Below are 24,336 nucleotides of genomic sequence, written 5' to 3'. Positions count from 1 at the left end.
AGTTAATTTAGACATGCTTATATTAAACGTAGTAAAAATCTGCTCTAATGTTGACCCAGAAGAGCTGTGGTTTCTCTTCACTCTCCTTAACTCACTGTTAGAAACCATTTTCAATCTTCACAGCTGTGTTATGCGCTGATTATTACAGTCATTTAAGTGCTCTTTGTATCACTTGAATAATTAATGAGCATATAGTTGATAAATTCAGCCACACTGCTAATGTTAGTGGGCATTATTATAAATGTTTCAATTACCCTTCTTCAATATTCTCTACTTAGCCATTGTGCAAATATAATTTCTCTTTTATTACCCACCACCCACTTTCTTACATGTTGTGTAATCCATTTTAAATTACTGCTTCATTTAATGCATCCGTGTACCTGTGGAGTGTCATGGCTCTTCTTACTAAAATTCTGTATAAATTCCACCAGTCCATGAACCACCAGCTTCACAGCCAACATCACACTCTCCAGCTCCTCCCATGATGGCGTTGGAGCATCTGCAGAGTCCAATAAGTGGATTACAGCTTTAGTGCAGGGTTGCAAAAAAGCATTAAATAGCTGGTAGATCAGATAGGTGCAAACCAAGGTCTAAGTGATGTTCTATTTGACAGAATATTTGCTATATAAGGCAACTAAAATGGTGCCTGAGTTCATTTCCCTGTGTAAATGAAAGATCAAATGAAATCACTTTAACTAACAAAGAAACTAATCTAAATATGTGTTGATTCATATGATATAACAATTTACAGTGTGCCAGAATAACCAAGATATGTTCATCGTCCTGCGACCCAGCATTTCATTTTTGTCCTCTGTAGGGGACTGTACACGCAGTAGAAAAAACAGTATTATGCCGTTTCCAATCAAGGCAATTATTTAATGTAAAAAAAACCTTTTACTTTCCTGGGTCTCATATGTTTATGTATATGTATATGTACATGTATATGTCAGAGCTTCCTCGAGCAAATTGCCAACCTCCTAAAATAACTGCTCAAGTAATTTTTTGACAAAAATGACCCTTTTTTGCCTATATCATCAAATACTCAATTTCTGGTTGTGTTTTTTGTGTTTCCCGAAAAATCTGAAAAAATGATTTGACCAATTATTTCAGGAGGGTGACAATATTTGAGATTTGTTAACTTTAGCATTTTTTTTAATAATATCTGAGGTATTATCATAAAGAAAAACAGTTTATGACATAATAAAATGCATTTCCAAGAGCCAGACTATAGAAAACACAAACATCTTTATTAGATTATTAACATGTAACTGATTGAATGGTTAAAACTGACACTAACTCATCTTTAATCTCAGTACAATGTCCTGTCAACAATGATGAAAAGAATACTTTGGTGTACCTGGGTTGTGGTCTATGTTTGCCAGTAGTTCTAAGTGTGGTCTAAGGCTTGTGAGGTTTGCAGGGTCTCCAGTCCTCTGTAGAACAATTGTCAACTCCTGCACGCTCTTTGCAAAAGACTCTGGAGATTGTAACTAGAACAGAGGGAAGAAGAGAGACCAAGACATTAAAAAAAAACAAAACAAAACGTGGCCTATGTTTTTTATTCTCTCTCTTACTGATGAATAACAGTTATACCTTGTCAATGATGGACTGCATATGTGACTTGTGGACCAGGTCTCCGTACAGCAGAGAGGACCACTGCTCAGGTGAAATCCGTAGGCCTGCTTCCATGGCAATGTGGACAATCTGAGCGTCATGTTCCCTCCTGAGAGCCTCGTATGTACGAAACTCTTCCTTCAGCTGCATCAGCGAGGAGTCTTCATCACGCTTAGTCACCTGAAGGGAGGAGAGGTCAGGCATTGGAGAGGAAAAGATAAAAAAAAAGAAAGAGAAGGATGGATGAAATACTGTTACAGCTTCTCCTATTAAAACTGATAGAACAGTTGAAAAAATTACTTATTTATTCATGCTTTTCTCAGTAAAGTAACTGTTAGAGTGTAAAATGTACAACCGTATGTGTATGTTTAAAAAGCACAGGTAGTTTTACATTTGATATTTTGTTTTTTATTATTTAATTAGCTGTTTCTATAGCTGTATTTCATATAAAACATCACAACACTGCCTGTTTTCTACTACATTCTTCGTGTGTTACTGAGTTACTGCATTTCAACACTTGTACTTGTAATTTTACTGCTGAAGTACTTATATATGATTATTTTTTGCATTTTCTCACTGTATTTTACTACACTAAACATCTTGAGGTGGTTTATTTTTCAAAGGGTGGTCATGTTATATATTACAAACAATACAACTACACAAAAGTCATAAAAAAATTTGTTAAAACCGCCAAAAAACAAAAATATCATTATCAAGAGGGAAATGGGCAAACAAACAAAAATACAAACCATAAACTAGAAGCACTCGGAGAGTGCAGACCTCCGCCAAGGCTGATCAGTGGCGCCCCCCGTGGGTCCCCCCACCCCCGATCACCACCAAAATTTAATCATTTCTTCCTTATCCCATTTCCAACAAACCCTGAAAATTTCATCCAAATCTGTCCGTAACTTTTTGAGTTATGTTGCACACTAACGGACAGACAAACAAACAAACAAACAAACAAACCCTGGCAAAAACATAACCTCCTTGGCGGAGGTAATTAATAGAAACGGTGAAAACAGTACAACCATAAAGTGGCCAAAATAGATAATCAGTGGAGTATAAGAGGATCAATAACAGTCTGAACTATAACAACATCACTAATAATGAGAACAATCAGTCTCAAAGCAAGAAGACAGGGTACACATTCAAAATACCAAAGAGATCATGGAACGTAAAACTTCTCTTGCCAATTTTATTTCTTAGCATGAAAGACACAGAGGTAGAATCACAATAGATATACCAGGCTAAATAATGAATAAAGTAAGAAAAAAGTCGTTGTATAGTCAAGCTTTCCTTCAAAAAAAAGATGTTTTATTTTATTGCATCCTTTATTTATCCAGGTCCCAAGACAATACACAATAACTTCATAAAAAAAAAAAAAAACAACCTCATATGAAAACATCCTATTTTCTCTCCTCAGCGTTTACACTACAAGTTATATCTGCTTGAGTGATGAATTTTTGCAGTATTTGGGTTTACAGAAAAGCATGTCATGTATAGAGGCTAAGTGATGTATTTTGAGATCAGAAACATGTTTTTCTATCATTTTAACTGTAATATTGTACACATAACTATAACACACAATGTAAATGATATTCCAAGTCCAAGTACATATTTTAAAATGTAAATGAATGTCCTGAGCGCTAGAGTATTTCACTGGTGTTTACTATGTAATAAAAATCTTTACACATAATTTGATTTCAAAATATACAAATATTATTATAGTGTCATTTATGTGTATTCATACAACCAATGAGTTATATATGTGGTGTCATTTTTTATTTTTGTTGGATTCAAAGACATATTTTAAGTTATTTTGCAATCCCAGGTGAGGATATCTCTGTGGGGCACAAAAACACAAAAAGGAGAAAAAGACCAAGTAAAAAAGACACAAAAAGGTCGTTTGTATCAGCCAGCACTATTCCTAACACATATCCCTCAGGCCAAGGTTGACGTCACTCAACACCACGTTTCATTAGTAACAGTTTTTAAGATTGTGTTTTATTTTGGGAGGTCTCTGATACTATTACAGTGCAAATTTCCAGTTCCACGAGGCCGTTTTAACTACCAGTCGTCCCATATGTGGTGTCTTCAGACTAATAAACTCAAACTCAGATCAGACAGAGGGATTCCCCCCTTACTCAGAATCTGTCCTATGAGTAATCATCATAAGACACCAACACACAGCATCTGTTATGAGCTATAAATCTTGTGGGTTCACAGTCCAAATTGCAAACAAACAGAATTAAATTTCTACCCTGTTCTGTCTGTCTCGGTCCAGCAGAGCAGGTCACCGGGGGCAAATATAGACCGCTGTTACATCACAGGCAGATAGCTGATATTTCTACCCTACCACCCATGTCATGCCAGTCATCAGATAGCAGGCACAGAAATACACACACAAAAATATCCAAAGAAACTCAGATCCTTATTAGAGGTATGACATATGTGATAGTGCACTGCTTTAATGTCAACATGCTAAACTGGAGCACACTATGACCTCTTTGACCTATTCCTTGCAGCACACTGTGAGAAAAATACTACATTTAAACCCACAAGAATAACCACACAACAAATCGTTTGGCTGCCTGCAGTAAAGGGTTACGTGATGGTAAATGAGAATCTATTGAAGTAGCTGTCACTAATCAAGTCATCTATTGTGGTTTAGGTTCTTGGAAATGCAGCAAACTAATGTTCATTTGTTCAGTTTAAAAAAGAAAAAAAAAATTACTACACTCTAACGGCTGAGGAAAGCCAGCATATCTTCAGATATATATGGGTTTGTTGTGTGTGCATATATATATATATATATATTTATATATATATATATATGTGTGTGTGTGTGTGTGTGTGTGTGTGTGTGTTCATATGTGTTCTCTGTACCTTGAAACAAGAAGCCCTGTAGAGCAGCTGCACCACGTGGCCTATGCTGGTTTTAGAGGCCTGGGGAACCGAGCCTCCAGCTTCTGCACAACAAACAACACCAACACCTTCCTGGACAGAGCAGACCCATCCTCCAGAGCAAGTAAAACCAGCTTCAGTGCATCTTCTTGCATAGCTGATGAAGACGGTGGATGCACGGATGGAGTAAATGGCAGAGGAAATACATATGAAGAAATGGGAGGAAATGTAGAGAGAAAGACATAATCACTACTTGTACGTTTAAGCTGACAGATGATACCATATCTGTTCGTGTCCGTCGTACATTCAGACCTGCATCTTCAACCCATGTGTCCTCAGACTTTTAAATGAACTCACAGTTTTATCATGATGAGAAATATTTTCTCAGTCAGAATCTGCCCTATGAGTAATCATCACAGGACACTGGGTATCGGCACCCGTAGACAGATCAATGAGGCTCTTTAGACAAATCAGAAAATGCAAAAGGCAACTTCTGGTGTCCAGTCATCTGAAGGCCTACCAGCTCCTTTAATTTCACATCCAGAGCAGCTAAAATGCAGCTTCATCAAGCAGAGCAATTTGGTCATTTATCTGCAAATCATCACCTTTAAATGATGACCAAGGAAAAAGTGAAAAGTGAGATCAAGATAGAGAGTGTCGTAGAAAAGCTGCAGCTCCTTGAATGTCCACTGGAGGCCAAGGTTATAATAGTTTTGGATTTTTCATTATAGTTTAGTTTTATTTAATTTTGACTTTTTTTCTCTGATTCAGTTAGTTTTAATTAGTTTTTAGAACAGTTTGCTAGTTTTTATTAGTTTTCATTTTTTTTCTAAATGCTTAGTTTTATTATTAGTTTTAATGTTCTCATATCTTTTTTCTTCCTCGCTGTCACATTCAAATAAATCCCAGACAGGACTCTGCTGCTTTCCCCCAACTTTAGTCTCCATGTTTCCAGGTAGAGTGGGGATGAGAAGCTGACTCTAAATGACAAGTGATGAGAAGTGATGGGCCGTGAAGTGCCGTATGGTGCCGCCAGCTAAAATTGCTCAAGCGAAATAATCAATGTCATATCAATCCGACATTGGCAAAGACAAAAACAAAGGGAATTTTATCCAGAATTTTTAGACGTTTTAGTTAGTTTTGTAAGCATACAATACAGTTTCAGTTAGTTATCGTTTTTTATTTTAATTATAGTTTTTATTCATTTCAGTTTACAAAAATGTTTTTTCAATTCTAGTTTTTGTCATTCCGTTAGTTTTCGTTAACGATAATAACCTTGCTGGGGGCTGGCTCCAAAAGTGAGTCAATCCTCATAGACTCCCATGTTAAAACACACACCTTTACAGCACAAATAAACATGTCACTTTTGTGACTTATACAGTCTATCAACTAACCTGCTACTTCCTCAGGTATCAATAAGTTCATGACTTTGACATTACTATCATCCATAGAGGGATTCTTATGTAGGAAAACTTCAAAGATGGGCCACAAAATAAATAGATGAGACCAGAATGAGTTGCGGAAAAGTATTGACATAAAAAAACAAGTGAAATTCAAGTCTATGGGAGGCAGGGCCTTTTGGAGTCAACCCCAGTGGCTAGCAGTGGTATTACAACTGCACTGGCTTCAGTTTGGAGCCCAGGTCCTTGCCCCTTACTGCTATTAGACATAAACATATGCGTTAACATTTGGCATTTATTATTACACTGTTAGTCAATGTAGTCAGTGTTTTCACTAAGTTCTGCTTTTGTCCCTTGTTCAGTTCCAACTCCATCTACGTGTTTTAAAAAAAAAACAAAATGGAAAAAGCCATGTTGTTCATCTTCTAGATCACCATTTATATACAGTCTATGATAAAAACTACATAAAATCGTAGTTAGATTTTCAAATTACTGTTGGTAATAGAGTAAGAAATGGCAACAATAACAGAATGGTGTGGCAAAAGTTACAATCACAGCTCTAGAAAAAAGAAAGGCGAGTGGTCCAAGTCATCGAACAAAGCCACGCTGAATAAAGAACAGAAGAGTGTCGTGAAAGATTGGTAAACAGAAGTAAATGTTCTGATTGAAAATCAGTTATTCTACTAAATATTGAATGCTGAACTCTTCCAAAGATAATACATGGGCTTTGTGTTTATCTTTTTGCATAATTATACTTAGAAAGAGTCAACGGATTCACTATATAACTCTGCATGCATTCACATGAAGTTTGTCTTGTACCAGATGCCATATGTCTGTTGACACTAGCATTTGGACATAAAATCTCTACATAGAAATTGGTGTATTGTGGCTGTTCCCATAGATGTTGGAGTTTGCTAGTGTCAACAGTATGTCCAGTATTAAACAGTCTCCAACACAAACTTCACATAAGCACACAACCAGGGGAAAACCTTCCACTGCCCATAAAGAACATTTTAAGAGTTGTAATGATATGATGATAAAGGCTGGAAAAGGTTTAGGCCTAATATTTTCACATTTCATACTTTTATCATGCCTGTGTGATTGAGTCTTTAATCATAACAGTTCTATTAAATCACCATGTAATGACTTACCAGGTCCCAGAAATTGGCATCCCCGTGCCCTCACTGCTGCCCACAGGTTGGCGGAGAGCTGCTGGGGGTTCTGGTGCTGCAGGATGAGCTCCGTTACGGTCCGTTCTCCCAGGGACCGCCCTGCCCTCACCGCCCGTACACGGCCCTCCTCCTCCACCAGCTGACAGTTCACCAAAGTCACCAGCTTCCTCTGCATGGGACGACTGAGCACACTAGGACTCAGGTTCACCACCCCTGTAGCAGATCAGTAAGTGTTTTTTATTTCATTGTTTAATTCAAGTACATTCCTGTGGAACGGAATAACAGCTGGGAATTTGTTAGATCTGTTCTTTAACTTCAATAACAATGTAATGAGTGGATTTACATGTTATGTTTCCCCTCCAAAAAAATTGAAGGACAAGGGCAGTGTTTATGGAAACTAGTAAAAATAACACTGCACATATCACACAGGAGTTGGAACAAATTTAGCCATGGTTATTTTCTAAAAGATGGTGGTGGGTCAAACCCCTCACCACCTACTGGTTCTATCAAAATGACAAATATGGACCAAAACCAAAGATAAAGAGGGACTCCCTGTGGATTCATAATAGAATACACAGGGATTCAACTGAAGATGCCAACACCAACTTCCTCTTGTAACTGCCCTCAACAGGGGAGGAGTAAGTTATCCATGCACATTATGCCCCACCACACTCTCCACAATCTAATATTTGAGTCCTTGCTTCTTACATAACCAGACATGACAAAGCGTGATTCGTCCACATGATGTAATTGGGCAAACAACACGTAGTAAAAAGAAGACAAACATTGCCACAGAAAATTGGCTGAACAAAGGAGAATTTCAATGAGAGTAATTTTTCCCATTCAGTTACGCACAGGGCTGAATTTTCCTGCAGTACCATAAAAGTACAGGAGCTTGACAAGTGTCATAAGAGGTGTGAGATACATAAGTGCCAAGGTACAGGCAGCTTATAACTGTGTCCCCCGCATATGTAACACCAAAAAAAAATTACCTTTCACACATGTCCACTGATGAAACTAATATTTATCATTAAAAACATATAGAAATGCAGTGGTGGAAGAAAAGTTCTGATCCTTTTCTTTTAAGTAAAAGTACTGATAACACTATGAAAATACTCCAATACAAGTACTATGGTATATAAATATGATCAAGTCAGTACTCTTTCTGCATGCAAAACAACCCCCATGTGTTACTGTTACACATGATGTTTTCGAATGTTTTCATATGTTTTTACTGCTTTACAGTTCAGGTGATCTCATTTGAAGTACTTTACAAACTGTTGGTAGTTTAATATACATCAATACAACCTGTTCTATAGATCAGCTTGTTTGTAGCATGGCTGTCCTGTGAGAAATATGTATTTCTACAGCCAAGTTTTCAAAGGGTTCAAAGCCTTTTTCAGCTAATTCGGAGGGTCTTAATGAGTATATTCAGTCTAAAAAGGAGGAGATTTTCTCAATAAACCAACACCTCATCCATCAGTTTATTACAAATGTTCAAAATCAGTACATATATGGAAAGAAGGGGAAGAAAACCTGCAATATAACAACCTACTAGAGCTGTCAGACCAAGGCAGCGGAGTAAAAAGTACAATATTTGCCTCTGAGATGTAGTGGAACAGAAATATAAAGATGGATAAAATAGACACACCCAAGTGAAGTAAACATGCCTAAAATTTGTACAAATGTGCAGTAAAAGATGTAAAGGCAAACATAGCCTGCACATACAGCCAGGTTACCTTTAGCTCCAGTGATAGGTTTTAGGTAGAGGGCCAGCTCTTCCACACACACCCTGCAGACCTCGTAGTGCTCGATCTCTGCAGTGCCGGTTAGACTTACGGGCTGCACATCTGGCACCTGAGACACACGTAACAATCACACAAATAATAATAAAAAACAAAGAAATGTACCTGTGTTTGAGCTGCTTCAGTGACACTAGAATATCAATGATTCTGTTCCTTCTGACTCACCTGAGCTCCCACCAGCTGCAGCAGGGCACAGTTGACCGGCAGCAGGTCGATATCAGTGCTGATGGGCGTCTGATCAAACGGGCAGGCTTTGCGGTGCAGTTTATGTAAACAGGTCTTACACACCGTATGGGAGCAGCCCAGGCTGATGGGCTGGTGGCCACTGCTGTCGAACTCATTGTAGCAGATGGGACAGGACAGGAACTCTGTCCACTGGGCCGCCTGCACGGGCATCCTGCCACCACACCACCGAGAGAGGCCACACGGAGCTCAGGGTGTATACATGTCACCGAGGTCTGACAACCAGCCAGTGCCAACAGAGTCTGTGAGGAGGGGGACACACAAATGGAGTTCTAGTGGCAGATTTTATATAGCAAATGTAATGATGGTGCAACGACCGGAAATACTTTCATTATTCATTAATGTGTTGACTGTTTGGCTCTTCTAAATAATGAATTATTTATCCAAGGAAAATATCGTCCAAGTTGGAGTCTAGTCTGGAGCTAAAATCTAAATACACCATTTCAGCACTAACTGGCTAAATAGCCTAATTTAGAAAACTTTATTATATTTTTGCTATGCCTTTTGATCTAGGGCTGGGCCATGTGCCGAAAAAGTCATCTTGAATTTTCTTATTGATATTCATCCTAATAAACACCAAGTCATTATTTATTTCTGGTTTAAACACTAACTTTTGGATGTGAGTGAAAACTGAAGACACTAGATGTTTATTTGTGGCTTTAAACTTTTCTTTATGGTAAAAATATGACAAACTATGGCAAATCTTACAAATGTAGATGTAAAGCATTAAAAGCATTGAGTGTTTTATTTGATGATGTAAAAAAAAAAAGAATACTGGAGGCAAAAAATGCATACCATAATAACAACTACTGTGATATAAAATTATATTGAATACAATGTGCTATTGCATCATGACAATCATTATTATTTTATTACCCAGCCCTAGTTTGATCTATTTGACCCAATGAGATCCTGTTACTTACATGTAGATAGTCTAAATGAATTCTAATACTGCGTGTTATTTTATTAATGGTGACACAGTATCTATCACACAGATGAAACAGCAGAGTTAATATAATCACTCTTAGAGTTCTATCAAATGCAATAGGTATCAAGCTGAAGCATATATCCATTTTGGAGCATTTGTTTCCACAAAGTCATAAATTTGTTTAATTTATCACAGGCAATAAAAATTCTCTCCCTTGCTCTTAAAAGAAGCACTTTCCAAACTCACTTTGCACTAAAAAGAAGCTCATAAAGATGTCCCTTCACACAAATTAGAGACAACAGCTACATATCACTCATCTCATTACAAACATGGAAATACTTCCAGTAGAGACATTAATCAAACATCAGAATGGATTAAAATATATTCAGTAAAGTCTTAAAATTGTCAACTTACAGTAAAATCACTGGCTGTTATGATGAACTCTCATAAATAAGAAAAATTCTCTGTCGTTGATTTCCCTTTTGATAAGTTGCAGAAAATTGCTTTAGTATTGAAGTAAAATCAACCTATACCACCACACTTATAAATTAACAACAAAATCTGATATTCATTTGGAAAGGTTACACCACGAGTAATTTGTTTCCTACACTCAGAGAAAAAAAACATCGATCCAGCTGCAGTTATATCTGGAAGAAGCACAAATGAAAGCTCCAATATATATTTGAGAGTAAGATCAGTCATGCAGAATCATCTTCCACTTTGCTCTCTAAGACAAACCTCATCTTGTCTTAGGAAGTCTGAGCTCATGTTGAATCATAAAACACTGCAGGAGCAAAGCACTACTTAACACAGATAGTGTCTGCTAGTTGAGGCAGATAAAACTAAAGAATACAAGCATCCTGTTTCAGGGAAAGTTTATTGGACATCATCTACTGTTTATATCAAATGTATCCTAGTTCCTATTTCTGTCTGAGCACGTTTTGCACTGTTGGGTTGCACTATAATGATACCATAATGAGTTATTCTCCCACACAGGATAAAAATACTGCTTATTTTTCTGAAACCTGTTTTATTTGACACTCCTTTATTGATACACAACTATAAATATACATATATAATTTTAGTCTGATCCCTGACTGTGTTATGCAACATGTTTTAGAGCCAGCAGACAGTGTACACCTGTTGCTTTCAGAGACTGTTACATCTTGTCTTGTCACCAAAATTACAGCTGTTTACCTTTTAGAGCAGGTGCCATAAAAAGCTATAAAAAAAATTTACACTCAGAGTGGTTCAGAAGTCCACTTGAGGAGCTTAGACGCAGATACATAAAAGATCATTGAAGAAGTGCATTCCCTACAGGCCCAAAATGTCCTCCCAAATCTGGGCAAATACTAAAATGTGGCCAGACAACTACACAAGGACATGCGCACACAGCACAAGTGAGAGTAAAGGAGATTATAGGAGACAAAGCATGTCCGCTAACCCACAGGACCTGTTTGGAGCGAAGTTTGAATGATTTGCACACGAGGAAATATATGCAAGGATGGGAAAAAACACTGCATGAGACTGAAAGGAAGTCTGACAATATACAAAACTTAGAAAACAGCAGAAATGACACCTGAAACACACAGGAGGATATCCATTACGCACGGGCCATACTCGTCTTCAATCAAAAAAAAATATTCATATCCTCATGATAAACGCATCTGAAAGTCTGCATTTCCAAAACTATGCAACCACTTCCCAGTTCATTTCATTTTACACACCTTCCAAAACACGCGGAGCGCGTTGCCTCCTCGAACGCGTGGACAGGTCCGCTCTGCCCTCGCGCGTCATATTTCCTTCCGCGAGGAGCCCAAATATAACATCCATAACGGTGATTGTAACCCACAAACTGCTGAAGCACCCTCTGAGCAGGACCGAGGTGGCGCTCATGTGATGAAACGGATTTAGGAAGAAGTTTGGAGACGAGGAAGGTTTGGAGTTTTATCTCGGCGCGTCAGCCTGGATAAAACACTCGGGCTCGGTGTTCTCCCAGATTAGGGAGTGGTGCAGACTCTGGGGGCAACTGTTAACCGGGATTCAGTAGCTGTAGTCACGTTGACATCCACCTGTTCCTGCTCAGAGCATTGAGAGCAACTGCTACATCCTGTTTTTTACCCAGTCCCAGGCAGAGAAGCAGAAGCCTGGCCTTGTGCGCATGGTTTACCCCTGTCTGTTTCATCTGCACACACCAGTGTTTCTGCAGAAATGGTCATTTCAAATCCCACTGCAACGCCACTGCTGCCTTCAAATGCACAAGTATTTCACATGACATGGGTTCAAAATAAAATCATCTAGACATAACTCACATGAGTGGACCAGTATTCATGCATGCATGGAGACATGCCACATGCACACACAGAAAGCCCCCACACAAATGAATAAGTCAAATCTTGTGACAAGGAGAAGTGGGCGTGTTGGATTATTACAACAGAACACAATTTCCTCATCAGTCTCCTCTCTTGTGCTGCTTATATTCAAAATGAGGAAATCAGCCTGTGAGAACAGCTTTTCTGCTACAGGTTTGATTATGCCCACATTTCAGCAGCAACACTGTATCTGAACTTTAGGAAATCATCCAAATATTCCATTTGAAAGTACATAACACATGGTGCATATCCCTGAAAGTGGTGGAATGCTGCGAAAATCTTCACAGTGTTTTGCTGTAGCGGTCTGCTGAGCCACCCACTCCACCGAGTGGAGGATGAGAAGTACATTGTGTCTTTACAGCCAACAGTTGGCGAGCTATCATCTGGCTCAGGACAGTGAGTCCTGACTTGGCCCCCTCCTCGTGGGGGAGGGCATCTGGAGTTTCCTTTGGCATGTCTCAGAGAGAGAGAGACAGAGAGAGATTGTATGTGTGCTTTAAGATCTTTGAGGAAAGACATTTATTTATTTATTTTTATCATAGAAAGAGATTAGTCTTATTGCTTTTTAAGGGCCTTTGTAAAGTTTAGACTTAAGTTTTAGCCTAATGACTGGGTTAAAGTTAGACTGGTCACATGACACATGAGATTGTTCAGATGAGACATGAGAATCTTCTCATATTACCAGAACCTCTCTATGTGTTTGTGTAGTACTTCTAAAAGAGAAAAGCCTCACAAATTGTTAGAAAGAAATTATGAGCTCATGTCACCAGAACTGTAGTGTCTGTGAAAATGTCTTAGAGGATCTTCCTTATGTGGCTATTGTGAACATTCTGGCTCACTTTTCAGTCTTTAGTACATAGCTTGTTAGATTGCATTTTTGCTATTAGTCACTTTTCCATAGAAACTGGAACTCTGAAACCCACATCAAAGTTGAAGCCAAGAAAGGAAGGAAGAGTTGTCCAATGGGAGGATTAAACCAGAAACACACACACACTGAATAACACTAAAAATGTAGGAATAGGATATGGGCAGGCAATATGCACGTAAAGATAAACAAATGTGCTTATCACAGGATGAAAACACCTAATTTACGCTTCTGTTATTTGTCTCTACTTTTCTCTGTCATTCCTTGCAGGCATGAATTTCCCATTGTGCTGTGCCATGACATTTTGTCTGTCACTGTGTCACTCCAGTCTGAGTATTTCTGTAAGACCCAGAGGAGTCAGCTGTCACAGTTACCTCTACTGTACCCCTGAATCAGTGGGGAAAGGCATTAAGAACAGAGACACTAAACATTTATTTAAAAGGAGGTGACTAATTGGTCTGACTTAAAGCTGCAGCCCTTGATAGTTTTTGCCATCTTTGTGCAGAAATTCCATTCAATCCTTCCACCTTCTGTGGAAATTGAACCTGTAACACAGACATTGGCTTGTATTTCTTGATTGCTGTTAAGATTTCGTCAGATGCAGCCATATTCGCAGAAGTCTGATCATCTATGTTTATATTTAGTCAGATAGCTGTGGATGCCATAAGATGAAGACATTCAACCTGTTTGTTGGCCTTCATGTGGCCATGTGGCGTAAGACTCTCATATGACCACACTGTCTCCAGATCAGCTTTGACACTCATACACATGCATATCTCTAATTGGCAAAAAGAGGAAAGAATACCCATGCATTCAAAGTAAAATAAAGTAACTAAAGTTTTCAGGTCCACAACAATAAAGAATGGATTGTCAGGGAGGCTTGTTTCTTCCATCAGAAAAATCAGCTATGTTCAATACACTATCATCCTAAATATTTTACACTACTCAGAAATCTACACATATAGGCACAAACATTCTCATCCCCAACCATGAAAAATGACTAGCATTATTAAATTGGCTGCTTCATTTACTCTCCATCCTCACAGTTCTGCTACAGACAGCCCTTATTCCGTCACTTACAGGGACACTACAGACTCACATTCATTCTCTGGAGAAAGAACACTAACCATATTAACAGCTTGTGGTTAACCCTGACCTTTAGTCTGTCCTCAACCCACATCCTCAACCTACAAGATTACCTTTAACATTATGTGGTTTAGCATTTTAACATCCACAAACTTGTCGGACTGTGAACATACTCCCAGTGTTGAGACCCCTCAAATATAGACTCACACCACACCCACCCGCAAACATGCACAGAGACAGTACACAACGAGGAATGTTCTAATTCTGGGGTCACAGTGACGGTGAAAAGCAGTAGGACGATGCTCATATTACTTCACATTCTTACGTTTAAGTTGATGCTGTCCATGCGTTTAAGGTGATGCAGTCCACCGTGGTGTTGGTGTGTGTCATATATGTGTGGATAAGCTTTATTTATGTGATAGGGTCAAACATAGTCAAATTAATGAGGCTCACTTCCATTCAAGACATAAATCTGCATATTCAAGAGTCAAGGCATTTTAAAGTTAGATTAAGAGAGATTAGGTATAAAGATTAGTTATGTTTAGAATTATTCTTGTTAGATTATTGGTTCATTTTCAATATTTTGTCATGTAGGTGCACAGTGTATGATGTTTGCCAAGAAAGGCAGAAGTGAGCCTAAAAAGAGTGGAATCTTACAGGTTTTTAACTGTATAAGTGGACAAATTAAGATGTTTTCAAAGGTAATGTTTATATGTTATTTTTTGATAGGGAAATTTAGAATATAGGCTTTTCTATAGGATGTAATTATGCAATATGAGTCAAAACATTACATTACTCTAATAGAAAATGAAGGTCTGGATTTATTTGGAGTTTTACCTCCAAACTAAGGTTGGGGGAATTAATGCAAGTCACTGCAATCTCCCCTTGAGTTGTGGAAATACAGCTGTGTGAACTGAGCTTCATGTAAGTCCCTGAATCTACTCGGTTTTTTCCACTAGATGCAAAGATTTACAAAACCACAACAATTAACTCCTCACCTACAACACATCAGCACAGAATGAGTAACACTGTGATAAATATAGTCAGTACATACATACTACATTGACATTTACATTCACTACATTTTAGTTTCACAAATGTGCAGATAACCTTTTCAGATCCTCCCCATATGTGCCTTTCATGTACCCCATCTTCTGGTTTTGATCCTCTCACAACTCTGACTACACCTAAAATTTAAATATTAACTTCTTAAGTCCAGACGTCTGTGTAATATAGTGCACTAAAAACAACACTGAAACTTTCCACCCACCACACTGATGAGAAAAAAAAAAGACTTTAATTAGTTTAAGTCAGACTAAACGTTCCAACAAAGTGAATCCTTTAAACCACAAACCACAGCAGCAAGTAAATGATGAAGAGAAAGTTAAGGTTTAACACTTTAAACTGATGATGGTTGCTTTTCTGTGCAGACTCTGAACTACATTATACAACACACTGGGTAGCACAGATAACACACCACTAATGCATTTGGTCATAAAAAACACAAAAATCCACAGTGACTATACATTTCCCAGTATAAAACATGTTCTGGATTGGAAACACGATGTTATAATTTGTGCAAAACCTGTATTCCATGTGATGTTTTTGAAAATATGTTATAAAAAATGTATAACAGGAGTACTAGTAGTTAGGAGTACTAGTACTAGTAGTAGAGTAGGAGTAGTTTAACCATGTGTGCTCACTGTGTTTTTGAGTGTACAGTGCAGCTATATGGGTCTATGATTATTAATTCATTACGGCTGTCATCACAGTGTGGGGGGTAGTGTCTGGACGAGAGGCAGGGTAACCATACAGACTGCTATATTATACAATACAGACCTAGTGTTTTTTATTATTCCTGCTTGATGTGTCTGCAGAAACAGGAGCAGTCATGAGTTATGCAGTCTGGGAGCCATCAGTTTGTTGCAGCCTTGGGTAATATTTTGAGAATATCAAGTTTCTGCTAGTTACAAATGTGCAGGTTATAGAGTGACCTGCAGGAGACATGCACCTGCACACTTTAACTTTAGGATCACAGTGCTGCATTTCAGTCTGAAGGCATGTGTGAATAAAATGCAACACTTGCTCTTGGAAACTAGTTAGGAAGTCAGGCTGAAATCAAAAGTTATGCATTTACATATATTTCACATTTATGCAGAACACTGTGACTATGCTGTTAAGGCCCTAAAGATTGTCATCAACCAGGTTCCATCATTACAGCATCATATACACAAATTCCTCTAGCTTCAAGGTATAAAACCCTGAATCATTTCTAGAAAACCTGGGTTAACGTCGAGGTACAGCTCATTAGAAGCTGAGCCTTGATTTCAGGAACAATCTGCTTCCTATTTATCTTCCAGCACCAGTTGCAAAAATGAATGATGTGCTGTTAGTCGAACACTATAAGGATAAGATTTCTTACATCAGGAGCTGCTAAACGCACTCTATTAAACCCGGGGAAACAAAACAAGTCCAAAGGCTTCATATAAAAAAAGCTTACCTAATTAAACATTAAATAAAAGCTTATTCTGTGAAACAAGTGCAAAGTAGCGCACCTCTGGAAAAGTCACTTACCTTACGCACTAGAGCACCAGAATAAACATATTCACAGGCATCCACACGAGCGCATCAAAATAACAAACAAAAAATCGACATCAGTTGCAAAACAACCGCAGCAACCAGTCCATGGACAAAATCAGAGATGCGAAAGCGACATGGCACTGCATTTCACAGCAGAAGAGACTGGTCCTTTGGTCCGATTTTCGATGGTGTGTCCCCCTTTCCGACAGTACGTGACGGACTAGTCCGCTCAGGTACAGTGAGCCACACACCCTCAGTTTGACAAACCGGGGCTGAGGGGAGATGGTGGTATCGCTCCGCCGGTGATGGAGCCTGAACTGCGCCTCAGACTGAACCTCCGGCTGCACAGGGACAGAGCCGCTGCACGGTTACGCATCCTGCACAGTCTGCAGGAGCGCAAATATTCACCCTGCGATCGGTGAAAAAATGTTCAACGCCGACTGTCACCGGAGCGGAGAGGGGCACTATTTTAATGTGTTGAGCAAGGATAAAAAAGATGTAAAGGGGCAAGCCGGAACAAGCCGCTTTTCGAGGCGTGGGCTGCCTGGTTTTAAAGGAACAGACCGAGAGGCAGAGGATGCGCTTCGACTTCGACAAGTGCGCCTGTCAAAAGGAAGTTCACACACATAAACACGCACAGTTCCCGCTCACTTTACTGCAGCCCTGCCTTTACAGAAGTGCACAAGCGGAAGAAAAAGGGTGCAAACAAATTCCCTCCTACTTTTATTACCGCAGATTTATGTATTTATCTTTTTACAGCCTCTTTGTTGCTGTCAGTTGTTCGTTTAACTACAAGGATGTGAACATCTTTTAAATATTTTGGTACAGTAGGTCTTAAATACCCCTTTATGTAAATAATCACCATATTTGATATCCATCAGTACCTTCTTTTTAATAATGATTACTTGATAGAGCCTTTGTACTTATAGTGGTTCTTAACACATCATCATGGTATCTTATTGCATAGTTTCACTTTGCCCATCACAGTGGACTTAATCTGTCATTTTAATGAGTCTCACAGTCTTATCAGGTCTGTGCTCTCACATGTCAGATTGGTTGTATACTGAAGTAATGATGACAGTAACTTCCTTGCTTTCAGACAAAAGGTTGAAATATAATTCCAGCTCATAATGTGATTCATGTTTAAAATTGATCTTGCTATATACTGCAGACATGGATCTTCTTATATCGCATTGTTATACTGTGACCTCAGCTGCATTATGTTTTTGAACAACACGTAATTTGCTGTTGAAAACATCTCATTAGTTTCTGAAAATTTCAGCTTGCATTTTTTTTCCTTTAGTACTGGTTTATTCAATACCGTGGCTTCATTTACTGTAATAAATGAGGTTCATTCTATCATTCACTTAACCTGAACCTTGTTTGTCAGTTTAATATGTGTGTGAGTCACTGTCTTGACAGACTACAATTATTATGTTGCACTAAAAGCAAAAATTAACATTTGACATCCCGTGTTTTATGTGGATCATAACACTTCTTATATCCTGCCACAGTGTCAAAGACACTTTGTGTATTTTTACTGTCACTTCAGAGTATGGATAAAACTGTTACAACAATATTACATTTTTCCCTGAAAAAGTAGTCTCATAACAGTCCTTATGTGGTTTTTCACTCCCTGTTGTCCATTGCTACATGGGAGCTCCTTCAGTTGATTAAACATGACAATGACCAGTGTTTGATTGTTCTTACAAAGCCAGGAAATGGACCAGTCTACTTGTGTAAGACACAGCTGTGCTCATTCCAACAAACAGCAGCAGTTTTTGAGAATCTAGGACAAACGGCAGTGGCTGTGATTACACCAGAGGAACCCAAATAAATCAAAATGTGCAACAATTAGTTGTTTATCCCTCAGTCATGCGTTGTTTTGTCTATGTCACATGGTCACATGTGGAGGCTATCCCTCCTCTATGTAAATGTAGCTGCAGGTTATAGTGCATCAACATAATGTGGAAATAATCAGTGGAACATTTTGACAGCTGTAAGCAGTAACTTCAAAGAGCTAATGCAAGCTCATTTGGTGCCCTTAAAATGCTTAGCTTTATGTATTTATTCTGTAAATGACAGTCTTAAACATCGTGTATTAGTCAGGGGTGTATTTGAGTTTGCTTACACAGAAGAAAATTAAACCAAACAATTCGTCCTTCCAAGCTTTAACATGTGCTCTTTAAAATAAGATCAGATATGGGTTCATTCATGTGTTTGGCCCTTTGTTTATGAGCTGAGGATACTCAGTAGTCAAAATGAATGTTTCAGACATTTTACATTACTAAAAGCGGTGCCTACTCCACTTATTCACAGCCTGAATCCCCCTGGCCTTCGAGCAGTCTCACTGGAATACCTGGGGACTTGAGACCTGCTCTGCAGTGATCATCAGTAAGTAGGAAAGCACTGCTCTTTTGCCTCCAAGCTCTAGTCTTGCAGATCATCTTCAACAGCCTTTCGGACTGTGGTTATGGATGTATGAAATTCAGCTTTCTTCTTCACCAGCCTCAGTGTGTGCGTAGTGTACTATGTTTCCCTCCATCTACCAACACACGTATGTCTTTCTTGTTATCATTTTTAGTCCTTCTGCTCATGGTCTTTTAAATTTTTTTCATCTCCTATTCATCAACCATCTAATCCCACCATCGTCTTATTTCATACCTTCCAGTCATTCATAATAGAATTGTACCGAATGACACATTATTGTGACTGACCTATTCCATGTGTCTGTGTGCTAGTATATTTGACCTACTTCAGAGAAATTAACATTAGATGCATAAAATGTCATTCTGAGGTGTTTTGACATCAGCTGGGCAAACCACATTCACATTTTGCGTTGCTTTGGATTAATATCTTTCATAATACCACCTATTCACAAATAAGAGCATGGTTTAAATGTAACCTGCTCACAACACTGTGCAGATTGTAGGAATATCTTTTACTTTAGCTTTACTATATACTTTTGTCTTTCTTTGTCACACCCACACATATTTGTGTTATTTCCTACACACCCACACTAAGGGTTCATTATTTGACTGCACACAAACACACAAACTGGCCAGCCAGCAACATCCTCAGATGCCCTGAGGATGGTAACAACTCGTGTTCCATTAACCGAAATGAGTGACAATGACATTTCTAGGCCGAAAGGATAAAAGATTGAGGAAAGGAGAGATGTAAAGGAAAGGAATGGAGTGAGTGAGTGAGTGAGTGAGTGAGTGAGTGAGTGAGTGAGTGAGTGAGTGAGTGAGTGAGTGAGTGAGTGAGTGAGTGAGCATGGAAACCCTCTCAGCCATGCAGGAGTAGCCACTCACTTATAACGTAATGCTCAGTGAGCTGCACAATCTCAGTCGGGTCAAACAGTGAAAGAATAGTCATCTGTGTCTGGCTGGCTGGCTGGCTGACCGGCTCATTTTACAGTAATTTAGAAATGAAGTAAACAAACATATGAACAAAGGTCAGTTGTAAATGCTTTTTATTTTCTTTATCAGGTATGCTCTACATTTGCTGCAGTAATTACAGGTAAATTCAACCAACACTATGTTTTTGATATTTTATTGTCTGTACTCTGCAGAAGGTCGGACTCTAATTTCCATCAGCCAGATGGAACAGTGAAAATGCAACAGTGTCTCTTAATCTGTATGACAGGAGACACTGTGTAGCTGTAATGAACTCATATGTGCTTTGGGATTTTGTTAAATCAGAGTCGCATCAGTGAATGCTATCACAATTTGACTTAAAGTAATACATTTCTGCACTTCCTGTCTGTCAAGCTGTAAAAATTAAAGAACCATAACGACTTTTTTTACTGACTAACATTTATGCAAAAACTGCTTTGTCAGCTTCAATCTGCAGCTTCCTCAAGCACATTTTCCAGAGTACTCTTACCATGAATGTCCTTCAGGTGGCGCCTAAGGCCTGGTTTGTGTGCAAAGTGTACAGCACAGTAGTTACATTTATGTGGCTTGTCCCCTGTGTGCAGATTGAGGTGATCTTGCAGCGTTGCCTTCTGGGAAAATGTCTTATGGCACAGTGGACATCTGAAAGGCTTGACACCAGTGTGGACGCGTATATGTCGTGTCAGGTTGCTCCTCTGGGAGAAGCTTTTTCCACAAACTAAACACAGGTACTGCTTGTGCTCCTTCAGGTGTCCAACATAGTTCTCCAGATGCTGGAAGACTCTGTCACAGCGTCTGCACAGGTATGGCCTCTGTACCAAAGGGTTATCTGCTTCCACTGCAGCTGCATGTCCATCAGTGCGACTCTTCAACATATGTGATCTAGAGAAACTAAGGGAGTCGTCTGACTCTGACAGAGGTGTTGCCATCATTTGTTGCTCTTCTCCTCCTTGTTCTTGTTCTTCATCCTCATCTTGATCCTGTGAACTATCCACCAGCCCATCGGCCGATGCAGGACTTTCTCTGGTTGTAGAAGATATAAGGTGTGTGAGGGCTGTAGTAGGATGCAGCTTACATTTCAGAGCACCTGTAATATGATGGACTTTATAGGAGAGATTGCTTGCAGGCTGGAAGCCTTTAACCTTCTCTGTGTCCAAGGTCTTAAGACAACATGCTGTGTCCTCAGATGTCTGAATCTCAGCTTTAAACACTTTCCTTTCTTCTCCAAATTCCCATGGTCCCTCACTATCCACCTTGACCCCTAACATGGATTTATTCACAACCACTTCCCTTTTCCCAGTACTTGCTGCCTGGACCCATGCTGTGCTGGGCTGGTCTGCATCCCTTTCCTCTTGTTTTATAATATTGGTGTGTGGCCAACCGCCGTCTGGCGTCTGGATATCCTCTTCCTCTGAGTGGCTGTCGAGTTTCAAGAAAGCCAATGTAGGACGAAGGTATCGGGAGAGGGCCTGAGCACACTTTTCCACCACCTGAGCCATCTGGAGCGCACTGGCGGCAGTGAGGTAGTTTACCAGTTCTCTTAGAGGGACCTATATAGAAGAAAGACTTGTTTTAACAGAGTAAAAGAAATGCAGGACATTTATTCTTGTTTTTAAACATAAACAAACACCTCTAGGAGTCCAGTGTAGCAGGACAGGAGCAATCTTTTCCCAATCTCCACATTGGAAACTACCCCGACACTCAGCTCGGCCCGACCTTCATGAAGCAAGAACTGGTCACGCAGGAAGTCAGAGGACGCCGCCAGAACCACTTTGTGACCATGAAAATGGAGAGGCCGTACATAGGCCCCCTGGGGACCACCAAGCAGGAGGGTCACATCACAGAAGCGATGGTCCTCCCTCAGAGCATTCATTTTACTGAGGATGGAGTCACCAAGGGTTGGGAAACGGAACTGAAGAGTGTCCGACTGGCCCGACATGATGGAGTGTCTGCACTGAGAGCAAAGTTTGTACAAGTTGGCACATTAATAAAATATGAATATTAAAATGTTTTGCATTGGAAAGAGTGGCTTTCAAGCATTGCATAATTATCTGTGAGTAATGGTGGGCTTAGCATGTTCTGTCAAGCTGTCATGTTGAGGCTTGTATGCTGTGGTTTGATAAGAAATGCAGTTGAAAACAAAATTGAAAACATTCAGTAAAAAGATTTCCAAACTGTGAGTAATGAATGAATCACAAAATAATGGCAGACGTTTTTTTTTATCTTCTAGCAAATATGGGGGTGTTTCTACTGAACTAAAATTTCAGTCGGGTCATATTCAACAATCTTTTTTCTGTCACTTTGCCTTAAGAATTTCCCATCACACAAAGACTAATATAGGCCACTGACTCACAGTGGTGGAAGAAGTATTTGGATTTTTATGAAGTAAATGTACTAATACTACTATGTGAAAATACTCCCCAGTATCACATTATCAGGTTTTTCCGTCAAGTACTGTGTTGATGTTTAAGGTTGAGCTCATTTGAACTACTTCTAATCATTCCTTTTACTACCACAACTGAGAACAATATTATTTCTAAAATTCAACTGCTCATTGACTCAACTTTATGATAATGCTGTTTCCAACAAATCCAAGAGAAGTTTCTAACCAGTTAATTAAGCATTAAAATTAGGAAGGCCATGAATCAACCCTTAACGGAACACTTAATCCTGCACTTAAGTCAGACTTAAGTCACAATTTTAGGACTTGAAGGTTACTTAACCAACACAGATGAAAGACTCGACTTGATGTTGACTTAGCGTTCACCTGACGAGACTTGAATTTGAGTTGTAACTAGACAAGTTGCCCTGCTTATAAAGATACCAAGAAGTCACATTTGGTTTCTGAAATATAATTTGTATTATACAGTAGTCTATTCAAGAAGGACTTTTCAAGAAGAATACATAATGAAAAGTCCATATAGCTTCACTCGTCACTTATTTGACCTGAACAATGACTTGACTTAAATAATTGACAGGTATGAGAAATATAAATGAAAAATAACTAAAACTGACACAAATGCAGCAGAGTAATAAGCACATTTACCTATAAGCTATAATGGAGAATGAAGTGAAAATACCAGAGTACAAGTAAAAATTTGCACTTAAGTACAGTATATGACCGTAACACTCACCCACACCACCAGACCTATATGGAAACTCATGCTTACATGCTATACATGTAAAGGCTGTAATGTCATCCATCATTATTCAACTTGACCTATTTCTACTAAGCTTTGGTTGTAACAGGACTGTACCACGTGACACACAGCGAGATCACATTCCCAACATCCTATTATAATCATCAATATGTAGTGTGCAGTTGGAGTAAATCCGTGCACCACAGCCAGAAAACAGTGGATGGAGAAACATGGATGATCCAGCCCCACCTTCCACTGCAGGCTCGTGTCCTGATGGTGGATCCAGAGGTGAGAACCGCAGCGGTACTCCACTGTAAACCACTACCATGAGACACGACAGCGGCTCTCTGTTTGACGCCTGCCAGTTGAACAATGACGCTGGCGGTGTACACATGCAAAAGGACGCATCTTTATACGGTGTGATGGTCAAACCCACTCCCACTGCGTCCTGCTGAGCTGGGGATCTTCAGATGACTGTCGCGTGCGTGGGAGCACATGGATTAACGTATTTAACCCTTTCACTCCCTTTACTTCACCAAGGTTCTTGCAATGGAAACAAATAACCAGGTGCTGGAAGTAATAATCAATAATCAAAATACTGCGATTCTGCATAATACTGGAATATTAATAACAGTTCTGCAGCAACGGAATGTAATGCTAAAAATGAACCGCGTGGTGGTGATAATGTTTTAATAATACGAGTCCCATGAGCACAGTAGTTAAATTAAATCTGTTTTTATTTTATTAAATAAAAAAAATAAATATATTCATTGGTGTGTCCTATAGGCTCCTTCTTTTTTGATTTGGAACCGTAACTCTGACCAAT

The 24,336-nt window shown here is 39.1% G+C and overlaps 2 protein-coding genes across 3 annotated transcripts in view; both read right to left on the bottom strand.

The window, feature by feature from the left end:
- rc3h2 (ring finger and CCCH-type domains 2) overlaps positions 1-17,491 on the bottom strand; it is a 37,693-nt gene extending 20,202 nt beyond the window's left edge. The window contains 9 exon segments of the mRNA XM_030149240.1: positions 381-499; positions 1,358-1,490; positions 1,594-1,794; positions 4,501-4,562; positions 4,565-4,675; positions 7,070-7,303; positions 8,830-8,947; positions 9,061-9,380; positions 16,964-17,491. Coding sequence (XP_030005100.1) covers positions 381-499; positions 1,358-1,490; positions 1,594-1,794; positions 4,501-4,562; positions 4,565-4,675; positions 7,070-7,303; positions 8,830-8,947; positions 9,061-9,291 — 1,209 coding nt within the window. The 5' untranslated portion in view covers positions 9,292-9,380; positions 16,964-17,491.
- A 2,939-nt stretch (positions 17,492-20,430) lies between these two features.
- Positions 20,431-24,124, bottom strand: LOC115429629 (zinc finger and BTB domain-containing protein 26-like). 2 transcript variants are annotated; one of them, XM_030149241.1, is made up of 3 exons: positions 23,760-24,124; positions 22,001-22,319; positions 20,431-21,920 (listed from the first exon to the last, which is right to left on the bottom strand). In XM_030149241.1, the coding sequence occupies exons 2-3, from the start codon at positions 22,307-22,309 to the stop codon at positions 20,817-20,819; spliced, it is 1,413 nt and encodes a 470-aa protein (XP_030005101.1). In that variant the 5' UTR covers positions 22,310-22,319; positions 23,760-24,124; the 3' UTR covers positions 20,431-20,816. The 2 variants fall into 2 exon arrangements, with proteins under 2 accessions (XP_030005101.1, XP_030005102.1); XM_030149242.1 differs by lacking the exon at positions 23,760-24,124 and having other exon boundaries at positions 22,087-22,166.
- Between the last annotated feature and the right edge of the window lie 212 nt (positions 24,125-24,336).

This window comes from Sphaeramia orbicularis, chromosome 12 (assembly GCF_902148855.1).
Source record: "Sphaeramia orbicularis chromosome 12, fSphaOr1.1, whole genome shotgun sequence".
Classification (NCBI taxonomy): domain Eukaryota; kingdom Metazoa; phylum Chordata; class Actinopteri; order Kurtiformes; family Apogonidae; genus Sphaeramia; species Sphaeramia orbicularis.
This window is presented reverse-complemented; position numbering and strand designations above follow the sequence as displayed.

Bases quoted from the DNA above. Each gene is read 5' to 3' on its own strand.
- LOC115429629 (XM_030149241.1), bottom strand. From the start codon at position 22,309: ATGTCGGGCCAGTCGGACACTCTTCAGTTCCGTTTCCCAACCCTTGGT. The intron at 21,921-22,000 runs GTGTTTGTTTAT...TCTTCTATATAG, and splicing joins GCTACACTGGACTCCTAGAG to GTCCCTCTAAGAGAACTGGT.